Below are 27270 nucleotides of genomic sequence, written 5' to 3'. Positions count from 1 at the left end.
ATTATACTAGGGTATGACATAGAAATCAGCTCTTTTTTGGGGCACATGACTGGCTCAGTCAGTAGATCATGTGACTCTTTTTTCTCTTTTTTAAAGATTTTATTTATTTGTTTGAGAGAGAGAGAGAGAGAGAGAGTACAAGCAGGGGGAGCAGCAGGTTGAGGGAGAGGGAGAAAAAGGCTCCTTGCTGGGAGCCTGATGTGGGACTTGATCCCAGGACTCTGGGATGCTTAACTGACCGAGCCACCCAGGCATCCCAAGATCATGTAACTCTTGACCTCAGGATGGTGAGTTCAAGCACCACACTAAGCATAGAGCCTACTTTAAAAAGAAAAGAGAGAGAGAGAGAAAGGAATCAGCTCTTTTTTTTTTTTTTAAGATTTATTGATTTATTTCAGGGAGAGAGAGAGCAAGCATGAACAGGGGGAAGGGCAGAGGGAGAAGGAGGGGGTGAGGATCACAAGCAGACTCCCCACTGAGTGTGGAGCTTGACATGGGGCTCAATCTCACAACCCTGAGATCATGACATGAGCTGAGATCATGTCGGACACTTCACTGACTGAGCCACCCAGGTGCCCCAGCTCTTTTCTGGCAGTAAGTTCTGTAATGCTCTTTGACATTTAATAACCAAATACAGGCATTACTTTGATGAATATAAAAATTAATAACTTTTAAAAGTAAGTGTGGGGCTTCTGGGTGGCTCAGTCTCTTAAGCCTTGGATTCTTGATTTCAGCTCAGATCATGATCTCAGAGTCGTGGGATCCAGCCCTGTGATGGGCTCTGCACTCAGTATGGAGTCTGCTTGTCCCTCTTCCTCTGCTCCTCCCCCTCCCACCCCCCAGCTCTCTCTCAAATAAAGCAATAAATCTTTGAAAGTAGGGGTTAGTCAGATGGGGAAGATAATAAAAACCCCATGGATACATCGTAAATGCTAAATTACTATACAAATGTGAGAGCTCATTTAATTTAAAACTTACAAATGCCATGAACTCCAAGAAGCGTTGTGTAAAATACTAACTACATATTTAAACATAAACTCAATGCAAATTCTTAACAAACCAGTGCAGTTTAAATGCTTAGTAACTGAGAAGAATAAAAAGCACTAGAGATATATACCCTGATAATCCAGCGATTCGTTCCACTTCTAGGTGTGTCTTCTGGAGAAATATTACACATGTTCAAGGAGACATAGACAGGAGTGTTCACTGATTCACTGAAACAGAAAATTGGACACAAAACATAAATGTTGATCATTAAGGAAATGGATAAAATGTGTCTAGTTGGATGGAATGCTGAAGAATGAAAGGGAGTGAATCTACATGTATCATAGATAGCTCTTGAAAAAAATGATGAAAAGTGTTATTTACAGTGTTACCTTTTCTGTAAATAAAAACAACACTAAAGATTTTTCTGTGGATACATATATGTATCCACATAAAAGTATAAATGTTTGCAGTGCTACCCTCCAAATAGGTAATAATGGCCACCACTGGGGCCAAGAGGAAGACACTGAGTTTGGGAATGGAAGTCAAGGAGACTTTCAGTTTTCTCTGTAATTTTCTCATATTTTTCGCCTCCTTGTCCTCTTCCTCACCCATCTCCTTGGGCAATGTTCTTATTCTACCGTGAGTAATTAAAAAAAACCAAACCAAAACAACAAAACAATATATAAACAGTGGAGGTAGTGCAGTCTCCCTTCCCGAAAAACCTTATCCTGGGCTAATAATTTTAAAAGAAAAAATAATTACCTCCAGGTTTATTGGAGAAATTTGTACCCTTTATGCTGTCAAAACAAGAGCAAAACCATCTTTATACCATAAAGATGGACACAATTACGTCAATAGTTCAAATCAGTATGCATAACCCGACGTAACGAGGTGGCTTCCCTTACTCTTTAATATATCCGTTTACTTGCCTTACTTTGCACTTAATACCATGCAGTTAAAACTATGCACTCAAAGTAAACACACTCTATAGTCACTGCAACTAATGTAAAAAAAAAAAAGTCAAAGCTAAACCAATCCACGAAAACAATGCAAATGATTTATGAGATTATCATCACTACACACCAGCAAAGTACCGGTACCCTGAGACAGCTGAGCACTCCAACCAAGTGAGACCATGATGGACTCCTAGCAGCCCGCGAGGACAAAGTCCATGGGAAGAAATGCCTCGTTAGCTCGACTAAGGGTTAAAAGTCGCAAGCTCGGATCCCGAATGAGTGTATTTCGAGGTAGGACGCTTGCCAAAATAACATTCCGTCTGGGAGAAATGTAATCAAATTACTTCCTTTCCTGTATTTTTCACATTTCCATTTTTGAAAAAGGGCTAGCCTGCGGCGTCAAAAATCTAGAGTTTTAATTTTGCGACCAACGGACTTAAGTCAAATTACGTCCTCATCCGTGAAACTGAGCGTCAGAAGTTCGAATCTCCAAAATTCCCGCTAGTTTGAAATCCCACAGCGAGACCAATCCCACCTCCCGCATTTTCGTCGAAGACGTATTTTGACCCTCTCTGTTCACCGTCCGCGCGGCCTCCTGAAGCAATCGTAAGCTCCGCCCCCTGCGCTCCGGACGGCGCGAAAACCCAATTGACAAGAACTCCCTCCGAAGCCCGCGGGTCCGATCTGCGTTCGGCCTGCTTTCCCAGCCGGGATCGCAGTCCCCGGCGCTCAGCCTGGGGCGCCCGCGTCGAGGGCACCCCGCGCTCGCCGGCCGCGTCCAAGAGTCCTCGCTGCCCGCGCTTTCTTACCGCCTCTTCCCGCGTACGACTCGGCTGAGCTGGGCCCAGCCTCCGCGACCGCTCCGGCCGGGTGGGCGCGGGGGAGTCGGAGACGGACCCGGCATCCCGGCTGCTCCCTCTGCGGGAGCTGGCCGCCTCCATGGCCTCCAGGCTGGCGGGGCCTGGCCGCACAACGCCCTAGGAGCCGGCATTCCGGGAATCTGGGAGCATGGTGGGGGTCCTGGCCATGGCGGCGGCAGCTGCTCCCCCTCCCGTGAAGGCCTACGAGATTGAGGTGAGCTAGTGTATCTGTCTATTAGGAGGTGGGTGAAAAGTAATCCTGCCTTTGGATCTAGGAAGGGAAAGGAGAGACCTGATGAGGCCCCACAGTTGTGACATTGTGTGCAACAACTGCTGGAGTGTGTCGCTTCCTAAAGTCGTGGTAGGTACTAAGAAACATTGAGATTGTGAGATGTTTTCGGGCCAGGAAAGTCAGGATTGAAAAGATACCTCGACCAGTTCCCAGATCCTGAAATGTTGGTGGAACCTGATGTTTTGGACTTGTGAAATATCACAGAGGATTCCAGGATCAAGTCTGGGTTCATCGTAAGGAATCAGAACTTTAGCTTGAAAAGAGTAAGTTCAACTAGTCTGTCTATCTACCTCTTGAGGACTACCGTTTGGTATGTCACTACAGGAGTCAAACAAAGTAATTTTTTTAAAAAAATCAGTTTTTCATGGGTCTAAAGCTTAAGATACTGCAGTTAGTAGTCCCAGCATGGAATGCTGTTATTTTTATGTATTCACCAAGTTTCAGTGAAATGCACTAAGCAGTCGTTATAAAGATACTTTAATGCCTTGAAGTAACGGAGTAGCATCTCAAAGTGATGGTTGCTGTATTTGCACACCTTTTCATCTCAAACTAGCATTCTAACTGAAATATACATACTGGTGTCCTCGAAGTGAGCCAAGATGTATTTTCACTTATTTAACTGGGAATCTTTCTTGTTTTTTAGAATTGAATAGCCTTTGTCTACTTGCTAATAGTTGTTTATGCTGATATTTGGTTGCTAAATCAAGACAGTTGCTCAGCTTTCTTGGATGTGAAGAAGGACTTTTGGTACTTGAATGAGACAGTTCTTGATCTTTGTATGGTCAGTTTATCAAGCTTTTCCTTAGTTTCTGCTTTTGGTGCCCTGCTTACCTTATTTCATAGTAATGATACTTTCCTTTTAGTATTGCAAGGGTAAGGGCCTTGTACACATTATTTTGCTTGATAGCAACCCCGTGCTGAGGTATCATTATCTGTATCCATATGGATGAGGGAAGAAGATCAAAAAGTAATTAAAAGTGGGGCCCCTGGGTGGCTCAGTCTGTTAGGCATCTACCTTCAGGTCAAGTCATGATCCTGGGGTCTTGGGATAGAGCTCCATGGTGGACTCCCTGCTCAGTGAGGAGTCTGCTTCTCCCTCTTCCTCTTCCCTCCACCCCCCCAAAATCAATAAAATCTTTTTTAAAAAAGTAATTAAAAGTAAGTTAAATTAAATTACATTAGAAAAAGTAAATTAGAGGGACGCCTGGGTAGCTCAGTCAGTTAAACGTCTGCCTTCGGCTCAGGTCATGATCTCAGGTCTTGGGATCAAGCCCCACATCCGGCTCCTTGCTCAGTGGGGAGCCTGCTTCTCCCTCTCCCTCTGCCTGCTGCTCCCCCTGCTTGTACTCTCTCTGTCTGTCAAATAAATAAATAAAATCTTAAAAAAAAAAGAGAGAGAAGAAAAGAAAAAGTAAATTAGGAAATAAATAAATAAATAAATAAATAAATAAAAAGTTAGAAGTAATATGCTTAAGGTCCCATGCTAGTAGATGTCAGAGCAGCACTTGAAGTTAGATCTGCCTGACTCCAGAGCCCATTGTATCCTGCCTTTGATACCATCTCAGGGTAATAATAATACTAATAGCTCATAAGCATTTTCTTCTAATGCTTTTACCACTTCATTTTAACATATACAGTTTTAATCTGTAATTTATTTTACCTCATATTTATCCAACTGGTTAGAAATTTGTCCCAGTAACATTTATTAACTACTTATTTGCTCATTAACTAGAATGCTATTGTTTTCATATACCAAGTTCTTAAATATATACTTATTTCTTTTTCTGGTTTTCTAATCCATTCTATTATGTTGGCTACCTTATTCATGCATCAGTACTATGCCTTTTTTTTTTTTTAAAGTAATCTCTACACCCAGTGTGGGGCTCGAACTCACAACCCCAAGATCAAGAGTCGCACACTCCACTGACTAAGCAAGCCTCGTGCCCCCAGTACTTTGTTTTTAATGATGATAGCTTTGTGATCAAGCTTTTAATTTTAATTTTCTTTCAATTTTCTAGAAGTATAATTCCCCCATTCATTACTTATCTTTTTTTAAAGATTTTATTTTTTTGTAATAATTTTTTATTATGTTGTGTTAGTCACCATACAGTGCATCCTTAGTTTTTGATTTAATGTTCCATGATTCACTATTTGCGTAATAACACCCAGTGCACCATGCAATACATGTCCTCCTTAATACCCATCACCAAGATTTTATTTTTTTGAAAGATTATTTATTTATTTATTTATTTATTTATTTGACAGAGAGAGAAACAGCCAGCAAGAGAGGGAACACAAGCAGGGGGAGTGGGAGAGGAAGAAGCAGGCTTCCAGCAGAGCAGGGAGCCCAATGCGGGGCTCAATCCCAGGACTCTGGGATCACTCCCTGAGCGGAAGGCGGACACTCAATGACTGAGCCACCCAGGCACCCCTAAGATTTTATTTTTAAGTAATCTCTACACCCAACATAGGGCTGGAACCCACAACCCTGAGATCAAGAGTAGCATGCTTTACCAACTGAACCAACCAGACACCCCTCATTACTTATCATTTAAAAAATTTCCTTATCGTTCTGGAATGTTTATTTTAACAAATGAACTGAGGGAAGTTAAAATGAAAGAAAAGACTGATGGAGCTTTTTGTAGCTAATAAGTTTTTTCTATTTTGTAAGTTACTAATTTATGACCAACAAAAATATAACTTTGTAGTATTCTAGTCAACTTAATATGTGAGGGTAATAACATAGGAGGCAGGCAGTAACTTTTAGTAATAAAACACTGGAAAGTTTTGTGTTTTTTTAATTTGTAGTAAGTGTCCTTCACCATAGTTTTACTTGATTAGTAAATTTGAGAATCGTCGGTTTGTTCGCTATGTGTCTGTTTCTTAGAAATAGAATGATTTTTTTTTTTAAAGATTTGTTTATTTTAGAGAGAAGGAGAGAGTGCAGGGGGGAAGGACTGAAGGAGAAGGAGAGAGAGAATCTCTCAAGCAGACTCCCCGCTGAGCACAGAGCCCAAGGACCAGGGGCTTGATCCCATGATCCTGAAATCATGACCTGAGCTGAAATCAAGAGATGGACGCTTAACTGACTGAGTCACCCAGGCGCCCCAAGAATAATTTGTTTTTAACTAAAAAAGGAAAAAAGGAATGGAATTAATAATATTTGTAGAGTCCCCACCATGCATTTGACTTCACATATTTTTATGCAATGTGTTCGTTACAAATTTTGTGGGGTGGGTGGTATTATTCAAAGGTTATAGGGTAAACAGAGGCCAACAGAAATTAACACATTTGTACATAAGTATAGTGGCCTTGAAACTTTTTATTTAAGTATATATAAAGTAAAATACACAAATTATAAGTGTGTGGCCTGATGTGATGTTGAGATTTGAATGTAGGTTTAATTTTAAAGCTCTTTTTTCAGGACACCTGGGTGGCTCAGTCTGTTAAGCATCTGCCTTCAGCTCAGGTCATGATCCCGGGGTCCTGGGATGGAGGCCTTTGTGGGGCTCTTTGCTCAGTAGGGAGTCTGCTTCTCTCTCTCCCTCTGCCTGCTGCTCCCCCTGCTTGTGCTCTCTTTCTCTGTCAAATAAATAAATAAAACCTTAAAAAAAAGAGAAGGGGCAAAATGAGCTTTTTTTCTAATATATCAGGTTCATTACCTAAGGGAGCCTTCTTTTTTTTATCCATTTAGGTAAAATATTAGATCCATGTTTACAATTTATGTTTTGTATTATTTTGTTTGAAATAACTGCTTTTTTTCCCCTCTTAAATTGATAGGCATGCAAAAAGCGAAGGAAAGATGATGACAGATCTTCCTGCAAGACAATTACAAAATATTTATCACCAATAGGGAAGACTGGAGACAGTGTTTTCTCTCCACCAAAATCCAGTAATATTCTGGATTATTTTAGAAAGACTTCCCCCACAAATGAGAAGACACGGTCAGCAAAAGAGTGCAAGATAAAGTCATCTGCACCATTGCCTGCTGACTGTGGCAAGAACTGTAACACACCTTTGGAAATGTTCTCAAATCTAGATTTTAAGAAGAGAGGAAAGAGAGTTAATTTATCTCATCCACTAAATAATGTTAAAACTGAAAATGAATCTCCAATTAAAATTAGTGATGATAGCAAAGAAGACTCTAGTCTAAATAATGATCTTGTAGAAAGTAGTACTTCTGTTTTACTCTACAAGAAACGCGTAGAGGTACTTGCGGAAAGTAGTCAAGATAAAAAACGGTCAAGCACTATGACCTCCATAAAAAGCTCTAAGAAAGTGAATCCTAAACAAAGGATCACAAAAAACGATTGCAAAAAAATGAGAAAAAGGAAGCACAGGGATATTATAGATCTGTCCGAAAGCTTACCGTTGGCGGAGGAGCTAAATCTCCATCAAAAAGATGGTAAAGATAGGAAGCGGATAACGCCTTCCCCAACTAATGAGATGGAGAGTACTGCAAACGATGCGGACTCCAGAGGTGATATAACTAGGACAGCCCACTTAAATGATAGTACGATTACTGTCTCCTATGAGGAGTTTTTAAAAAGTCACAAGGAAAATAAAGCAGAACACATACCAGACTCTACAATGGCAATTTGTATTCCCTCTGAAACTGTTGAAGATATGGTCAAAAGTGGTTGTATGAGTGACCCAGAAACCTGTGAAATTTCCCAGCATGTACGCTATAAGACAGTTACTGTTCTTGCACAAGTTCACCCCATTCCCCCGAGAAAGACAAGGAAAATACCCTCCATTTTCTTGAAACAGAAGCAGTCGGAAATGGAAAATAGCCTGTCTGATCCTGAGAATGAACAGACTGTTCAGAAAAGAAAATCTAACGTTGTCATACAGGAGGAAGAGTTAGAATTGGCAGTGTTGGAGGCTGGAAGTGCGGAGGCCGTGAAACCAAAATGCACTCTAGAAGAAAGACAGCAGTTTATGAAAGCATTTAGGCAGCCGGCATCGGATGCACTTAAAAACGGGGTCAGAAAGTCTTCTGATAAGCAGAAAGAGCTCAGTGAAAAATCTTTAAATGAGGAAGGAAGAGACAGTAATTCTAAAAAAATCACGGAAGATCCTAACATTCAGGTGGTTTCAGATTGTGGCAATTCACCGTCACACACCGAGAAAGGAAGTTTTCCTAATGAGACAGGTAAAAAGCTGAAGAAGAAAGATCAGAAAATGTCAGATACTGGTACCACTGCAGGTGGAAACAGACAGGGCAATATTCAAAAGAAAGCGGCGACTTTTTCCTTTAGAGATAAGCAGAATCAAAATAGACTTAGAATGAGCTTAAGGCAAAAGAAAACAGAAGTTTTCAAAAACAGCACATTATTTAGCAGTGAGAGTCTTACTTGTAAAGATTTAGCAAATGATGATCCGCTAAAGATTTCCTCTCCATGTAACAAGAAGTCTTCAAGAAAAACCAGCATGCCAGTTAAGGATAAGGTTATACATTCTAAAGCTGAAACTGAAGACAGTTTGGTAAATGTTTCCACACCCAAGCCAACCAGAAGATCTGTAAGAACCCCCAGCACACCTACTACAATAGTCATTAGCGGTACCGATTCCGAAGAAGGTAGTCCTGGAAAGGTTTCCACTCCAAAAACAGCCAACCTACCAGAAAAGCACAGTTTATATACAGCAGAATTAATAACAATACCTTCTGACTCAGAGAGCCCTATTAGGTAAAGTTTTGTTTTTTGGTTCTGAAGTTCTCAGTATTCTGCATATATTATTAGCTGGGAAGAAAAGTACTTCAAGCATTGGAGAGTATTATTTTTTCTAGAACACAGCTGATTTATAAGAAACAAAACAGTTTCAAAAATGCTGTTTATTTTCCACATTTAATTTAAAGTCAGGCATGATTTCTGAAGAATTCTAGATGTATTTTAGTTGAGTTCAAATTCTTATCACGGTTGCTGATTCCCTGGGGAAATATTTTTCAAATATGAATTCTGTGCATCTAACCAACATGAGATTAAAAATTAGTCAGAGTTTTATTTCTTGGGGAAACTGAGCCATATACTCTGAGGTATATAGTCGCATGCTGGCTTTGGCCATAGAAGAGTGACCTTAGGAGGTAATTTTCTACAAAGCTTATGATTTCTAAAAGGAAACATTTTATATTCTGAGAGTTTAGCTTTGAGTTTGGCTTACTTTCGATCAGTAGTTTGAAACTAATAGGAAGTATTTTTTGTTTTAAGAATTGTCCAGAAATTGGAGCCCTAGTTGATTCTTTTCTATATTTAATTGAAATTCTTACACATAATCATGAAAATGCTTCTGAATGTCCTTTTTCCCCCCCCAGAATGAAATTCACCAGAATTAGTACTCCTAAGAAGTCTAAGAAAAAATCTAAGAAACGATGTGAAAAATCTGAAGCAACTGATGGAGATTTTACTTCTCAGACTAGAAAGGTAATTGAAATATTAAGGGGTCATGGAAGTGATATTCTGTTTCCTGAAACAGCAACTACGATTAGAAGCAATATGCAAAAGAAGATTCACATACTTTATAGATGGTTATGTTAACTACAGCCATATATTATTACTCACTATTATTCTATTCATCTGGTTAGTTTATAAAGCAGTCAACATACCTTATTGGGAGATGAAAGCAATTGATAAGGACAGTATAATTCACTTAGGAAAAGTTTTCTTGGGAGTGCCTGGGTGGCTCAGTCAGTTGTGTTCGACCCTTGGTTTCGGCTCAGGTTGTAATCTCAGTATTGTGAGGTTGAGCCCTGCGTCAGGCTCCACACTTAGCCTTGAGTCTGCTTGTCCCACCCCCTCAGCCCCTCCCCCCACTTGCGTGTTTGTGCTCTCTCCCTCCCTCTCTCTCTAAAATAAATAAATAAACAAAATCTTTTTAAAAAGAGAAAAGAAAAAGTTTTCTTGGTAAGAGTTACATTCTAATCATTTTCCTTAAGGCTGCTTATGGGTCATGATTGAATTTTTGGCTTATTTCTAAAATCAGAGGCTAAAAAGCAGGGTCTGTTACTCTGGCACAGATCTAAAAACCCTGGTACTTTTGACATTTGGGGCTGGGTAATTCTTTGTTGTAGGGACTGATGGTGTATTGTAGGGTGTTCAGCAATAACCTGGGCCTCTGCCCAGGATATGCCTGTAGCTCTCCAGCTCCCCTGGTTATGACAGCCAAAAATGTCTCCACACGTGACAAATATCCCTGGAAGGGAAAGAAATCCACCCCCCACCCTGCCCCATTGAAAACCACTACCCTAAAGGGAGAGGTAGCATATATAAGAATAATTTAGCTGCTTTTACAAACTCATCTGCTTTTCTCCACTGTGAGAGAATTGGATTCTCTGCACAGTGAGTAGGTACAGGTGTGTCTGTGTGTTGAAAAGCCCCCAGCGTGATTGGGACATAATCCTTGGGTGAATACCACTAAGACAAGATTGGCGTCTCTTTTGTTGTTACTTAACAGCTCTCCTGTTTTTTGATGGTGTATCACATTCCAGGCACTACGCTTAGTACTTATCATTAATCTCATCAAGTAAATATTTAACCCTGTTTTGAAGGACAATGGAGCCAGAGGAGGTGAGAACATTTTTAAGCGTAGTTGAAGTGGTGTACAGTGGGATCCATCCTTCGTGGGGTGAAGTAGAGGCTGACAGACAGGGAGAAAGTGGCGAGTGCTATCAAGAGAGGTTTCTGATGTCAGGAGTAACGCAGTAAGGCTGGAAGGATGGGTGATTAGGTCAGAAAGTAGGGTGTCGGAAATGACTATGTTCAGGGTGATAGGATTATGGTTGGTTTTAATTTTCTTTATTTTTCTGTTTTCTGGTTTTTTATAAACATAAACTTTTTAAAAACTTTTATCAGAAAAAAAATAACTGGGGCGCCTGGGTGGCTCAGTCTGTTAAGCGTCCAACTCTTGGTTTTGGCTCAGGTCATGATCTCAGGGTCGAAAGATTAAGCCCCCGATGGGGCTCTGGGCTAAGCATGAAGTCTGCTCGAAATTCTCTCTCCCTCTCCCTCCCCGTCCCTGCTTGCTTGCGCTCTCTCAAATAAGTAAATAAATAAAATTTTCTAAAAAAAATAACTATTAGAAAAAACTGGTTTTCACGTAATAGCAGAATTACTTATCCAAATGTGTGTGTGTGTGGTTTTTTCCCACACATTCACTAAAACATATCTTTTTCTATAACAGTTTGTTTCAATAATTGAGTTGTTAATTTAAATTTAGGTCAGTTATTTTGTATGAATTTATAAGATTTCATCCACCTGCCAGAAATTTTGCTAGTGGAACAACAAATGTATTGCTCTACTGTACAGAAGCAAATCTTTGTTTTCCTAACCTTCTTACATATATTTTGAATATCCATGCCTATGCTTTTCAGTGGTTTTTAAAACACATTTTAAGGTTTTATTTATTTATTTTATTTACTTGAGAGAGAGAGAGCATGAGCAGGGCAGAGGGAGAGGGAGAGGGAGAAGGGGACTCCTCGCTGAGCAGGGAGCCTGATGTGGACCCTGAGATGAGCTGAGCCAAAGGCAGATGCTTAACTGACTGAGCCACCCAGGCGCCCCCATTTTAAGGTTTTAAAAAACAGCAAACATTTGTTTAAAAAAAAAGTGTATAAAATTAAAAGTGAAAACATTTCATCTTTTCCTACTATCTAGAGGTAACCCACTTTATTTTTTTTTAAGATTTTATTTATGTATTTGAGAGAGACAGTGAGCTTGAGCAGGGGGAGGGGCAGAGGGAGAGGGACAAGCAGACTGAGCTGAACACAGAGCCTGACTTGGGGCTCTATCTCATGACCTGAGCTGAAATCAAGAATCGCCCGCTTAACTGACTGAGCCACCCCGATACCCCAAGGGATAACCCACTTTTAATTGTTGTATGTTTGTCCTTCTAGCCTTTTTTCTATAATTAAATAGATATATGTCACTTTTAAAAGGTATCATATAATGTAAACTGTGCTTCAGCTTGCTTGCTGGTTTTTTGTTGGTTTTTTTTTTGGGCCCAACTTGGAGCCCAGTGCGGGGCTTAAACTTACGACCCTGAGATCAAGACCTGAGCTGAGATCAAGAGTCAGTCGCTTAACCTACTGAGCCACCGAGGTGCCTCTGGATTTTTTAATCTAAACATAAAAGCCTATAGACTCAGAATATAGAAAGCACATTGTCTGGAAGATAATATTAAATACACAAAACCACTTCGTATACTGATGGCAAAGTCAGGCCTGAAGGCCAGACTTTATTCTTATCTAGTGCTCTTTTCCGTACTTAATACCTTTTCAGCCTCTCTCCAATGGACTCATCTTAAAGGTGACTAAAATAAAAGAACAGATGCCATGAAGATGGTGGGAAATGACGAACAATTCTTTCTAATCTATGCGGACGTCTAATACAGACATCTCTTTGGGTGTTTTTCACAAATTAATTATATTTATCTGAATAAATTTCCAGTTAGAAATAAAGGCAAACCAAGTATAACTGGACACATGTTAATTTAATTTCCTTGCTAAGTTTGAGTAACTATTTCTTTGTCTTTTATTTAATATGATTTGTGATTATAGTTTTATATATATTTTTTTAATGGACTTTATTTTTTAGAACAGCTGTAGGTTCACAGCAACGCTGGGTGAAAGACACCAAGATTTCCCATATACCTCCTGCCCCCACACTGCATAGCCTCCCACATCATCAATAGAGGAATAGTACACTTGTTACAATTGGTGAACCTGCATTGGCAGGTCATTATCACTCAGAGTCTGTAGTTTACACTAGGGTTCACTCTTGGTGTTGTACATTCTGTGCGTTTAGATGGATCGTGTCACGTATCCGCCGTTATAGTAGCATACATATGGCATGATGTCACTGCCTTAAAAATCCTCTATGCTGTGCCTGTTCATCCATTCCTCCCCACTTAACTTCTGGCAACCACTGACCTTTTTTACTGTTTCCAAAGATCTGCCTCTTCTAATTTTTTTAAATTATTAAATATAAAATGTTTGCCACTGACCGAAATTAATATTTCATATTTTTTTGTTTAGGCAAGCAGTGCTTCAAAAAATGTATCTAAAGCAAAACAATTGATTGAAAAAGCAAAAGCTTTACACATTAGTAGGTCAAAAGCTACTGAAGAAATAGTGACACCCTTGAGACGTTCATCTAGACACCAGACACTTCCTGAAAAGAAGCAATTGTCAGAAACAGAAGTAAGTATTAGAAGTATTTATTGGTATGAGTTCTGTCCCATGCTGCTGCTTGGAGTGGGAGAAGGAAGCCATTATAAAGTTGTGGGGTAGAATTTTAAGATACCCTTGAGGTGGCAGAAAGAAGAAGCTTTTGGCTCTTTTGCCTGTAGAATACAGTCTGAATCCTTATCAAGTCATTCGCAGTCCTTTAGAGGCTGAATTAGCTCTTCCCTTTCCTTAAAACAACTACCTTCCCATACACACACTATTTGCTCTAGTCACACTAAATTATTCATTTCTCCCCAAATGGTGCAGTTTTTACTTTTTCCAGTTTGTCGTCTCAGCTTGAAATGCATATTCCAAGTACGCTCTTTTACCTGAGGAGTTCCTCTTCAAACATAAGTCCTGCTAAATGCTAACGCTTCCTCTTTTTTTAAAACCAGCTTTATTATAGATAAAAGTCACATACCATATAATTCACTATTTAAAGTGTGCAATTCATTGGCTTTTAATATATTCAGAGTTGTGCATCCATCACCACAATTTTAGAACATTTCATTACCCCAGAAAGAACCCCCTTCCCCTTAGCTGTCACTTCCCAATCTCTCCTCCCCCAGCCGCAGCCAACCACTAATGTACTTCCTGTTTCTATAGATTTGCCTGTTTAGACATTTCATATGAATGGTAACATACATACCATATATGGTCCTTTGTGTCTGGCTTCTTTCACTCTCAAGGTTCGTCCATGTTGTAGCATCAACATTTCATTTCTTTTTATTGCCAAATAATACTCCATTGTAGGGATATATCACATTTTATTTGCCTGTTACCTACTGATGGACATTTGGGTTGTTTTTCCTTTTTCCTGTTAGGAATAATGCCTCCTCTTGAAAGCTTTGCTGATGCCTTCAAGACAAGTAGTTTCCTTCCCTATATGTACTTTATATCTGTGGTTTTTTGTATTTTGGTCAATATTGCTCACCATACCGTTTTATAACGGAACTACCTACTTATAGACTAGCTCTCCCTCTGTCCCCTAAGCCCTGGTATAACCTTGAAGCCAGCTCTTGTTTCGTCTGTCTGTGTATGCTCTGCCTGTTGTATTGCCTGACATACAGTAGATGCTCAGTAAGTGTGTGCTGACCCTATGAAAACGTATCAGACTTCGTCTAGTACATTTATAGGATGTATAACTCTCAAAGACTTTAGGGAAGATTTTTATAGCCTGGTCATGTTGATTCTTTTATCTGGAATAAAGTCTGTTGGTTGCTTCTTTAAAAACAAGACCCGTGGTCATAATAAGTCCACTCTTTGATGTGTGAACCTGTATGATGTAGTGTAAGCTATTGTCACTAAATGTTTTCTGTATGAGTCAGTTAGTGTCTGACGGAGAGAGGTATGGAGCTGCTAATGTGCTTATCTCACCTATGGCTTCTAGCATCGTAGTCCTTTTGATATTTTAAAACATCAGTTGTATGACATATTTTTAAAATGTTTTTCTTATTCCGTCTTAGGACTCTGTAATAATAATAGATTCAGATCGTACTTCTTTCAAGCATCCTGAGAAAAATCAGAAGAAACTTCAGTGTCTGAATGATGTGCTAGGAAAAAAACTAAACAAGACTCCTAAAAACGTGCCTGGTAATCAAATTCGATAATGCTCATGATGAACACTAGAATGTTTTGGAGGGATTATATTGCTCTGAATGCTGTCATTTTAATTTAATTCCTTGTCTTCTACCGTGTAAGCTTTTAATTACATTAAGTATTTCTATTTTAATAAGTACAGTTCTAATGTAGTGAAGAGTTTTATAAAGATAATTGAGTACATTCAGGTTATTGCATTTCTGTCTAACTATCTAGCTTCAGTTAAGTTTACACGTTCCCAAACCTCATTTATCTCAAATCATGAGTACATTAAAACATTTCTTAAATCTTTAGGTCCTTCCCTAGGCATATGGACTAAGAATCTCTGGAGGTGGGTTGTGGGAATCTGTAGTTTAAAAGGAAAAGTTGCCAGGAGATTCTGATAATGATATTGGGAGACCAGATCATTGTATAGAAATTTTTTGAATTAAAAAGTTAGTTTTTTTAAGGTTAAAAAAAAAGTAAAAAGGAAGTTTAATAAGGTAGAGATATAATTTGAAAGTAGCTGGAGGTAAGTAGAGATGATAAACATTGACACTAACCTAAGTATTTATTTTTCTAAGGGAAAATGAAAGTTGCTCCTTTATTTCTTACCAGAAAGGCTCAAAAAACAGCTGATCCTGTTGGTTTTGATGAAAGCAGGTCAGTCCAATACAGATTTTTAAATGCTGAACTATCTTACGGAATGTTTTTGTATTTTTTCCTTTACTTTGATGAGAAAGCATGTATGTAATCATTTGAGGCTTTGATAAGTTCAGTTTTAAAGATGACGATATTGACAGTGCTACAACTGCAATTTGAAGGTCAGTTTTTGTGGCCCATCTCTAGATGAAACAGTGGAAAAATAAGCAAACCAAAAGCACCAAAGAGCTGATTTTGAACTTATTCAGTAAACAGTTAAATACCTGCTATGGGGCACCTGGCTGGCTCAGTCAGAGGAGCGTGCAACTCTTGATCTCAAGGTCATGAGTTTGAGCCCCACGTTGGTGGTAGAGATTACATTAAAAAAAAAGTAAAAATAAATGAATAAAATAAAATCTTTAAATACCTGGTATGTATGAGGCAGTGTATTTGGCACTGGGAATATTCTGGGGAACAAAACAAGACGCATTCTCTGTCCTCATGAGGCTTATACTCTAGAGGAAAGATGATCTATGATTAAACATTAATTGGGCCAACAAATGGAAAATTGCAGTTGTGCTAAAAAGAAGAGGTACCAAGTTCTATTAAAGTTTCTATTAAGTGGATTTGGTCTGGTCAAGGGAGGCTTTGCTGAGGAAATGTCACCTGAACTGAAGGATGAGCAGGAGTTCATCGGGGTGGAACAGTGTTCTAACCAGAGGGAACAGTCTGCAGAGTCCCTATAGCTGGAAGGAGCATGGTAAATAGAGAAGGTTGACAGAATGCCAGTGACTTGAGCACAGAGAGCAGAGGTGAGAGAAATGTAGGATTAAGCTGGAGAGGTGGATGCCAGCACACGTAGCCCCTTTAGACCATGTGCAAGAGTTTTGTCATTATGCCAGAGGCAATAAGAAGCAGTCAGAGGGTTTTAAACACCGGTATGGACGTAAACATTTGGAATTTTGGAAAGTTTATTCTGACTGCTAGATCAGTTTGCTAGACCAAAATCCAGAATGATTAATTAGATCTGGGGGCTGGGGGTAGGAGAAAGGAAAGTGTAAGGATGACACTTAAGTTCTAGCGTAATGGCAGAAGACCAGGTTTAGGGACATCATGGTTCAGGTTATTTTTTCCTCTTTCACTTTTATTGAGGTATAATTACATGTTGTTAAATGCACAAATCTTTTTTGTATTGAAGTATAATAGACATAGAATATCCTGTTAGTTTGAGATGTACGTAATAGTGAGTCGATATTTTTATACCTGATAAGTCTCGTTACCGTCTGTCACTGTACAGAAAGTTGCTACAGTTGATTGACTGTACTCCCTATGCTGTACATTTCATCCCCGTGACTGGACTGTTTTATGACTGGAAGTTTGTACCTGTTAGTCCCCTTCCCCTATTTCGTCTGCCCCCTCCCCTTCCCCACCCGGTTGGCCAACACTTTGTTTCCTGTGTGATGAGTCTGTTTCTGGGTTTTTTTTTTTTCCATTTGTTTTGTTAAATGCATCATTTTAAGCATAATGGTTTTCGTAAGTACATTAAATCAAGATTTAATGTATTTCTTTTACTCCTGCAAGGTTACTCTTTTTCTGGTGTTCCCACCACCACCACAACAAAACGTTACCACTATTCTGATTTCCTCACCATTGATTAGTTTTGTCAGTTTTAGAACTTCGTGTATACTTTATATATATATTCTTTTGTATCTAATTGCTTTTGCTCAGTACACACACACATTTTTTAAAAATCACCTTTATTCAGGTATAATGTACATACAATCATGTGCATACAATGTTAAGTAAACAGTTTGAGGTTTAACAAATGTACACATCTGTGTAATCTTCACAACAATAGAGAACATTTTCATCACACTCAAAAAGTTCCTTTGTGCCTCTTTGCGGTTAATCCCTGCCCCTAACTCCCATGCAATTTCTGGTCTATTTTCTGTTGCTATAGATTGGTTTGCCCTTTCTAGAATTTCACAGAAATGAAATCATACAGGAGGTACACTTTTGTCTCTGGCTTCTTTCAGTCAAGGTAATGTATCAGTAGTCTGTTCTTTTTTATTGCTGAATAGTAACCCTTATATGAATATACCACAATTCATTTATCCATTCTTTTTTTTTTTTTTTTTTTTAAGACTCCATTTATTTACTTGACAGAGAGAGAGAGAGACAGCCAGTGAGAGAGGGAACACAAGCAGGGGGAGTGGGAGAGGAAGAAGCAGGCTCCTGGCAGAGCAGGGAGCCGGATGCGGGGCTCGATCCCAGGACCCTGGGATCACGCCCTGAGCCGAAGGCAGACGCTTAACGACTGAGCCACCCAGATGCCCCCATTTATCCATTCTTTTATTGATGACCATTTGGGTGGTTTCCCGTATTTGGCTCTTATTAATTAGGCTGTTGGGAACATTCCATACACATGGGTAGACAGTGTTCTCATTTCTCTTGAGTGAATACCTAGAAATGGAGTTGCCCTGTCACGGGGCGGGTGTCCGTTTACCATTATAAGACTCTGCCGAGCTGTTTTCCCAAGTACCATTCTACACGCCCGCGGCAGTAGACGAGAGTTCCGGTCGCTCACACTTGCCGTCATCAGACTTTTTAATTTTAGCCATTCTCATAGGTTTCTAGTGGTCTATTATTCTTTATTCTTTTGGCTTTTATTATTATTTTTAATTGATGAGTTACATTTTCAAGCCTCATCGAGGTGTAATTTATGTGCAGTCACCTGTGTCGAAAGCGTGTAGCTTGGTGCGTTCTCAGTTGGGTACGTAGGGAAGGCACCACCCCTGCCATGCAGATACGGAGTTATTTCCACGGCCCTCGAAAGACTCCTCGTGCCCCCCGGCAGTCCTCCTTCTAGTCCCGGCTCAGACAAGTGCCAGTCTCTTTTTCTCCATTTGTTAACTTGCCCTTTCTAGAATTCTTTATTAGTGAAATCATATATACTCTTTTTTATCTGGCCTCTTTCCTTCAGCGTGCTGATTTTGAGATTTAGTCACGTCCTCAGATACAATCGAAGCTTGAACGGCATGGCTCGAATGGCGCAGGCCCCCTTACGTGGATGTTTTACATTATGGAGCTGTAAAAATGTATTTTCCGTAGGACTTTCTTACTATTTTTATCTCTAGCTTACTTTCTTGTAAAGAATATAGCATATAATACACACAACATAGACTATGTGTTAATCAACGGTTAATGTCAGTCAGGAAGGCTTCCAGGCCACAGTAAGCTATTACTAATAGGTTCAAGTTTTAGGGGAGTCAGGGATGCCTGGGTGGCTCAGTCGGTTAAGCGTCTGCCTTCAGCTCAGGTCGTGATCCCAGAGTCCTGGGATCAAGTTCCGCGTCCGGCTCCCTGCTCAGTGGGGAGCCCGCTTCTCCCTCTCCCTGCTGCTCCCCCTGCTTGTGTGCTGTCTCTCGTTCTCTCTCTCTCTCTCTCTCTGGCAAATAAATAAATAAAATCTTAAAAAAAAAAAAGTTTTAGGGGAGTCAAACATTACACATGCACAGGGGTCGGCACCCATAACTCCCACGTTGTCCAAGGGCCAGCTGTATATCCGTATTTCATTGTTATATTTTTGCTGTGTAGTATTCCGTTGTATGGAGGATACACCACTTTTGTCTGTCTCTTTACCTGGTGGTGGACATTTGGGTTGTTTCCAGTTTTAAGCTATTGTGAATAAAGGTGTTAGAAACATTCACGTAGAAGTCTGCTGGGATTTTGCTGATGATTGTATTAAATTGTGAGAGAATCGATATCTTGATACTAAGTTTTCTGATCCAAGAACATGGTATATATTTCTATTTGAGCTTTTAATTTCTGTGGTTCTCAATGTAGAGGTTTCATACATGTTGTGTTAAATTTATCTCTAAGTATTTCGTGTATTTAATATTATTGTAAATGGTATTATTTTCCAATTGTTGATTTCTAGTATATAGAAATACAGTTGATTTTTTTTTAACCTATAAATCCCACAGTCTACCATTTCACCTAACCCTGTTACCTTATATGCATTTGCTTTAGCCAGTAGAATTGTTGGAAGGAAGAAATTTGCTGGTTTTGGACTACTTAAGTTTCTTTGAATTATTCTTATGGTCCTAAATTGGTGTGCTACGAAAGAATTTAAAAAATAATTTATGTTGAAATAACTTTAAGAAAAGTTGCCAGAGGGGCGCCTGGGTGGCACAGCGGTTAAGCGTCTGCCTTCGCCTCAGGGCGTGATCCCGGCGTTATGGGATCGAGCCCCACATCAGGCTCCTCCGCTGGGAGCCTGCTTCTTCCTCTCCCACTCCCCCTGCTTGTGTTCCCTCTCTCGCTGGCTGTCTCTATCTCTGTCGAATAAATAAATAAAATCTTTAAAAAAAAAAAAGAAAGAAAAGAAAAGTTGCCAGAATACCACAAAGAACTCCATATCCCCTTCGCCAGGATTCCCCATTTCCTTGACTGTTTTTATTGAAGTGCACACACCATACGTGTGTAGGGTGACTGTCCACCTGGGTCGGGCTGGTATTTCCTCATTATGAGACTCAGCTTCTGCGTTCTCGTCAGGCTTACCACAGAAACGGTGCTCTGCTCCTCTCAGTGCCTCACGTAAGGCGGCGTACGTGACCTTAACCTCCTCATCGCCGGTGATGCTGACCTTGATCAGCTGCGTGTTGTTGGCATCGGCTAGATTTCTCCACCTGAACTTCCCCCTTTCCCTTTGCAACTGATTCCTATTTGGGGGAAGATATTCTAAGATAATGCCAGTATCTTGGTCTTCAGCAGATTTCCAGTTATTAGCATTAACACTGATGGCCTCTGCCTGGATCAAACACACTGTGATCATTGTCAGATGGTGATTAGCTGTTGCTGATTCTCTGTTATCGTTCTTTGTCTGTTTGTTGGCTGCTCTGAGAAAGTGCTTTTACATATCTTATTTACCTATTGATTTGCGGTTTCCTATTTTTTTCATGGAGTTCTAATCCATTGATTTTTATTTTGATACTCAGATTGTTTCTAATTTAGCCAGTGGGAGGCTTTCAGCTTGGTTTCTGTGCCCCTGTGACACATCCCCGTCATTTATTCAGCATTCCTTACTTTCTGGAACAGGAAGATGTTCCAGGTTCATCTTTGATTTGCCCTGCCCCAGCTCTGTAAATAGCCTTTTCTCCACGGAGCCCTGGTTCCTTTTGGTGGAGGATCTAGAAACCAAGATCTGGGTGATTATTTTACTCATTGCTCCTGTGGTATCAGTGCTTCTAGGCCTTCTTAGCAGATAGGCTAGGAAATACACACATAAATGTGTGTGTGTATATATATATATGTATATATATATACACACACACACACGTATACAAACACACATCTAAACTATAATTGTATATAATACATATTATACAACATATATATAATGTGTATGTTCTAAGATTAATTCCTCCACTCTGGCTTTAGATCTCATCTTTCCCTCATTTCTCTCAAACAGAAAAGGAAAAGAGAAATGGAAGGTTCTGTAGCCTCTTTGTAGTTACCAACCCAAATTTCTGTTTGTAGAGAACATGACAATTCTTACTGTGTATATGACAGGCTGGGAAGGGCAGACAGGCTACATTCTCTCTCCTCCACTTCTCCAGCATCCCATCACGTCCCTCTCCCTGAAGTCAGGACTCTTACGATGAGGAATATGAAGATAAGCCAGGTAAAAGTGAGGCATCACTAATAAGGGCCCTAATGTTCTTGCTAGTATTTGGGAAACAGTATCACATTAGAAATTCTTGCATTAATTGTTTGAAATATAAGTTATTTTGTTTTCTGGTTATAAGATAAATGCTAGTTTTTTTAAAAAGAAGACAGAAGATGCAAGGGAAACGACTCACCCCTCAAAGACAGCCTCTGTGAACATTGTGGTGGATGTCCTTCAAATCATTTTTCTGTATATACTTATTTTTACTTAATCTCTTGCAACTGATAGACTTGTTTTTATGATAAGCAAAAATGAATTTGCCCAGTGAACATCTCGGGTAGCTGGTTTTTTCTAATTGAATTAAAAGTGTTTTATAGTTTATTATTTCTTTTCAAGTGTGTATAACCTTAGCTTTCCTTTTTCACACCTTTTTTTTTTAAAGTCAAGATACACCTGAAAAGTCGCAGGATTGTGATGTGCAGTTTAAAGCAAAGCGTGACTTTCTAATGAGTGGTTTGCCGGATTTGCTGAAACGACAGATCGCAAAGAAAGCCGCTGCATTAGATGTGTACAACGCCGCAAGCACTAGTTTCCAGAGAGTCGTCCACGTACAGCAGAAAGATGATGGTGAGTTTATTACAATGAATATTTTTAAATGTTAGAAGTAACGTGAAAACCCTGAGTTGACTTAAAATGAGGCCGAGGTTTAAAGATAATTCTTAAGGGGATTTTCGTGGGGATTCAAAGGCTGTGTTTCGTTCTCTCTTCCTCAGTCTTGGACTCAGTTTGCCAAGGATGGGGGGTCGGGGCAAGAGGCCAGCGGCGTCCTCAGCCCTCACCCCCTGTGCCAGTGGAGAGCGGGCACGTGGGTGGGACCCCTGGATGTCGCTGCCCAGGGAGGCACTGTGTTCTCAATGGGAGGCAGTGCTCTCCACACACACGGCCTGTGTGTGAACAGGTCATCGTTCAGGCTTTCTCAGAGGATCCAGCTCTGTTCTTTCCAGCGGGCTGTTGAATGTTCAAGGGAAGTCTGTTTGCCTCCTCTCCAGAGCAGCTTTTCCTCTCTCAGACCATATACATATCCGCTGGAATAGGTAGGAAGTCGCAGCGCGCCACGTCCCGGTTCACGGCGGCCTTAGCTTGAGCGGAACCTGCTTCTGTTTGGATTCGAATGCTCTAGCAACCACAGTCTTATTTTACTTCTATAGTTTTTAATTACCAAAAGTATATAAAACTTTGTATCTTCCTCATCATTGTGCCTGCCTGGAGGCTTTTTTGTTTTGTTTTGTTTTGTGTTTGTCAGCACAAAAGCACTTGTATTCTTCTCAGCTGGCCTTGTGGTTTGGTGTAATGCCCTCCCTCTACTCACGCAATATACTCTTTGTTCTCTTTTCCTTTTGTGTTTCTGACCTTGGTAGTTTTTGAGTTTTCTTCAGCCTCCCATTTAGATTTTTTCTTTCTTTCTTTCTTTCTTTCTTTCTTTCTTTCTTTCTTTCTTTCTTTCTTTCTTTGAGAGAGAGAGAGCACGAGCAGGGGGAGAGGGAGAGGGATGAGCAGACTTCCCTCTGAGTGGGCGGCCTGACGCGGGGCTTGATCCCAGGACCCCAAGATCATGACCTGAGCCTAAATCAGATGGCGAACCGACTGAGCCACCCAGGTGCCCCTCAGCCTCCCATTTATACAGGGAACTTCCTAGCCAGTCCTTCTAATGATATTTTACTTTCCCTTTCTTGCCTAGCTCTGCCATTGGGTGTTCAGTTGATGAAAACTTTCTTGTTATTTTCATCAGTTCGATTTTATACAGCATTTTTTAATAGTATATTCAACTATAGAATTTAGTTCTGCTTTTCTTCCCTGATATTAATAAATGCATTTTCCCCAGAGCACTACTGTAAAACTTAGCATATGTATTTGCAGATGAGGAGATAGGGCAAGCACAGAGAGAATCTCTTTTAGAACCTTAAGTTATTGCATGTTGGTTTACTAGTATCTGGCATTCTGCTGAGTACTTTGTATGCATAACTAGTTTTTTGGTGGTTTTTTTTTTAATAATTTTTATTTTTTTATATTAGTCACCATACAGTACCTCCCCAGTTTTTGATGCAATGTTCCATGACTCATTATTTGCGTATAACACCCAGTGCACCATGCAATATGTGCCCTCCTTACTACCCATCACCGGCCTATCCCAATCTATGCATAACTACTTTAATCTCTATAACAACTCTAGGAGGTTGCCTATTATAACTGCCACCCCTACTTTACAGAGGAAGAAACTAACGTTTAGGATCTTGCCCGTGCTCACCTGGCTAGCTAGTGGCATAGGCTGGATTTGAGCCCAGGTCTGACTTCAAAGTTTAAATTTCAAAGCAGGATGCAAACTGCCCCTGAGATTTCTACCCTGAGTAGAAGGTTTATTTAAAAAGAAAAGGTTTGCTATTACTTGGTTATTTTAAACAATGGGAATAGAAGACTCCGTAATTTTTGTTAATTTATTTGAAGTAAGAACGGGGCCCCTGTGCGCTCATTTGGGTTTTGGTATCTTTGTGTTAGCCAGGCAGTTGTCAGGTCTTCTCACGTTTGCGTATTTGGCATTTGATGTATGTGAATGAAGGTAATTAAGATATTTGTTTTCTGTGTTTCTTTAGGTTGCCATTTGTGGCATTTGAAACCACCCACTTGCTCTCTCTTAACCAAACTTAAAGACCTGAATACTAAAGTAATAGATCGCTCAAGATGTGTTCTTGCTCTTGGTGAATTTTCAACATTGAACTCAAATTCTAAAAGTACTAATTCTGCTGTTGGGGTAAGTACTGGAGCGCTCCATTATAGGGTGTTTCCTTCACGTCTTTCAGAGGGAAAAAAAATTGGAAATCTACTATTGTGGCCTAAAGTTCATTTTTTTCCCCTAGAGTCAGTTTTAAAAAATAAGTCCTGATTGAGGTAGACATCTCTTTGAAATATTCCTAGAGCTTTAGAAACGTTTTAAGAATTAATGGTAGCCGGGGCGCCTGGGTGGCACAGCGGTTAGGTGTCTGCCTTCGGCTCAGGGCGTGATCCCGGCGTTCTGGGATCGAGCCCCACATCAGGCTCTTCTGCTGGGAGCCTGCTTCTTCCTCTCCCACTCCCCCTGCTTGTGTTCCCTCTCTCACTGGCTGTTTCTATCTCTGTCAAATAAATAAATAAAATCTTTAAAAAAAAAAAAAAAGAATTAATGGTAGCCCATTTCAGAAGAATATTAGATTACATAGCACGTTTAGATATTGTGTAAGTCAGCATTCTAATCTAATAAATGTGTAACGTACAATTAGTTGAAAGAGGGAACAATAAAAATATGAACTAAGTCCTTCAAAAGTATGCAAATGCAGCTTCATTGTCAAGTCTGTATTTAGTCACTAAAGCTACTCCTACATTAATATTGACTTACTATAGACAGAAAGTAGTTGGTGACTAATTTTAATAAACAGTGTAGGGGGCATCTAGCTGGCTCAGTCAGTAGAGCAGCAGACTTGAACTCAGGGTTGTGAGTTTGAGCCCCATATTGGGCAATAGAGATTTATTTTATTATTTATTTCTTTATTTTTAAGATTTTGTTTATTTGAGGGGTGCCTGGGTGGCTCAGTTGGTTGAGCATTAGCCTCAGCTCAGGTCATGATCCCAGGGTCCAGCGATTGAGCTTTGTTTGGGCTCCCCGCTCAGCGGGGAGCCTGCTTCTCCCTCTCCTTTTGCCCCTCCCCCCTCAGAGAAATAAATAAATCTTTAAAAAAAAAGATTTTATTTGAGAGAGAGAGTGTACGTGCGCACGAGTTGGGCGGGGGGGCAGAGGAAGAAGCAGTCTCCCCACTGAGCAGGGAGCCCGACTTGGAGCTTGATCCCAGGAATATATATATATATATATATAAATCTTTAAAAAAAATAGATGATATGGGTCTGTTCTTGAGCATTTTATTCTTTATTGCAGTTTTTGGAGAGAAGGAAAGATTTGACTGAAGAAGTAAGAAACCTTTTGCTGGAGGAAATTAGGTGGTCAAATCCTGAATTTTCTTTGAGGAAATATTTTTCTTTGCTTCTAAAAAAACGAAGTGAGCACCAGGTGCTTTCTGAGTGTCATCGTAAACAAGGTTAGTGGTAATGATCATTTACATGAACGCTTTGCTTTTGAAAACATCAGGATTTGGTCATTGGCTCTTGTAAGTCCGAGGAGAGACTATTGTTTATGGTTGGCAGGGAGAATTGTTCAACTGAAGTAAAGCATCTTGCTCAGTGCAGTGTTAGCCCCTGCCGTTTCCACGGATGCGAACTCAGAAACAGCTTTGATTATGTTAAAATATTAACAGTTCATTTAGGGAAAGCCTTAGATGAGATCATTTGAATTTACGCAGCTTGTACAAAAGAAGGCAGTCTGAATAACAAGATGGCCTGCTTGCTTTCAGTGTGCCACATTTGATTCTTGCCTCTTCGTTTTGTAGTAATAAGATTTTGGATATTTTGAAGTGACAGTAAGATGGTCGGATATTAAAATTTGGTTTTGGTTGATTAGTAAGCACGTGCATTTCTGTAATTTCTGAAATAGAAAGTCCACAACGAGAGCCCGATGGCAATCCAAAAGAAACCAAAAGGAAACGAGTGGAAACAGAAATTCATAAGTCAAAAAGAAAGAAACCAAACGAGTATTCACAAAGTCTGAAAAAGATAAATGGGAAACCAGAAGAACTTGACAAAAGAAACAGCTCCACTGGGAGAAAGCTAGACTCTTGTAAAGGCCTTCTTTCTAAAACATCCAGGAAGAGACAAGCTGCTTTGAGTACAACATGTAAAGTAGAAACAGAAGCAGTTGACGATCCCGATGTTCTGATGATGGGTGATGGCAAAGAGTCTCCCTCAGAAAGATCTCCTATTCCTGGTAAATTAGATCTTCTCCTTCTGGGCCTAGAACACTTTTGTCTATTTAACTACTCATTTTCTCTTCTCTTTAATATATGTTCATTGCAACATTCAAGCGATGTATGTGTATAAAACAGGAAGTGGAGGCCTTACTACTTACAGCCTTAAGGAGTACCACATTTAACAGATCGGTGTTTGCTCTTTGATTTTTCTGTGCTTCTGTAAATACATGTGCTCTTGTAAAAACCTGGAATTCTACTATACAATTTTGTCTGTTTCACCTGTCTCTGGCGTGTTCCCATTTGGGTTATCTGGCTTTTTCCAAGTATTCTGTTGAACTATTAATTCATCCTGTCATGTAGCTTTAGAGTATGTTTTGAAACTTGTACAGCAAGTCTCGTATCATTTTTTTAAAACTATGTTCACATAGCTACGCTGCTGAATGAACTGTAGATTCTCCTACCCCCACAAATCCCATTGGGGTTTGGATTTTGCATTAGTGTATAGATTAATTTGGAGTGAATTGGCATCTTTACAACATTCAGTCTTCTCAGATGGGAGGGTAGCACATCTCCATTTACCCAGGTTGACTTAATAGTACATTTTAATGTTTTTTTCCAGAGGTCACACAAAGTTGTACTAAAATTATGCTGCCTTTGTTCTTTAGATTATTGTAGTATAAATTATTTTTCATATTTCACATTTTTAGTGATTATTAAAATTTTAAATGTGTACTTTTATTGATTTTTAGTAAATAATAAAAATATATAAAAATAAATAAATAAATAATTTTTTAAAGTCATCTCTACTCTCATCATGGGGCTTAAACTCATGACCCCAAGATCAAGAGTCACGTGCTCTACCAATTGAGCCAAGTGCCTCTAAATGTGTACTTTTTTTTTTTTTTTAAGATTTTATTTATTTATTTGACAGAGAGAGAGAGGCAGCCAGCGAGAGAGGGAACACAAGCAGGGGGAGTGGGAGAGGAAGAAGCAGGCTCCAAGTGGAGGAGCCTGATGTGGGGCTCGATCCAAGAACGCCGGGATCACGCCCTGAGCCGAAGGCAGACGCTTAACGACTGCGCCACCCAGGCGCCCCTCTAAATGTGTACTTTTAAACCTTACTGTTACGAGACTTTATGGCGGTTAGCCTTTTTTTTTTTTTTTTTTTTTTTTTTT

The 27270-nt window shown here is 39.8% G+C and overlaps 1 protein-coding gene across 1 annotated transcript in view; it reads left to right on the top strand.

Moving 5' to 3' along the window:
• Positions 1–2879: 2879 nt before the first annotated feature.
• The window catches only part of ATAD5 (ATPase family AAA domain containing 5), a 44175-nt gene continuing 19784 nt past the window's right edge, over positions 2880–27270 (top strand). Inside the window, exons 1-10 of the mRNA XM_008695575.2 lie at positions 2880–3017; positions 6876–8785; positions 9409–9517; positions 13126–13290; positions 14784–14910; positions 15480–15558; positions 21651–21835; positions 23857–24014; positions 25170–25329; positions 25782–26111. Of these exons, the coding sequence (XP_008693797.2) occupies positions 2952–3017; positions 6876–8785; positions 9409–9517; positions 13126–13290; positions 14784–14910; positions 15480–15558; positions 21651–21835; positions 23857–24014; positions 25170–25329; positions 25782–26111 (3289 nt within the window). The 5' untranslated portion in view covers positions 2880–2951. The remainder of the gene's footprint in view (positions 3018–6875; positions 8786–9408; positions 9518–13125; positions 13291–14783; positions 14911–15479; positions 15559–21650; positions 21836–23856; positions 24015–25169; positions 25330–25781; positions 26112–27270) is intronic.

The sequence above is a fragment of the Ursus maritimus genome, unplaced genomic scaffold (genome assembly GCF_017311325.1).
Source record: "Ursus maritimus isolate PB19 unplaced genomic scaffold, ASM1731132v1 scaffold_24, whole genome shotgun sequence".
Taxonomy (NCBI): domain Eukaryota; kingdom Metazoa; phylum Chordata; class Mammalia; order Carnivora; family Ursidae; genus Ursus; species Ursus maritimus.
This window is presented reverse-complemented; position numbering and strand designations above follow the sequence as displayed.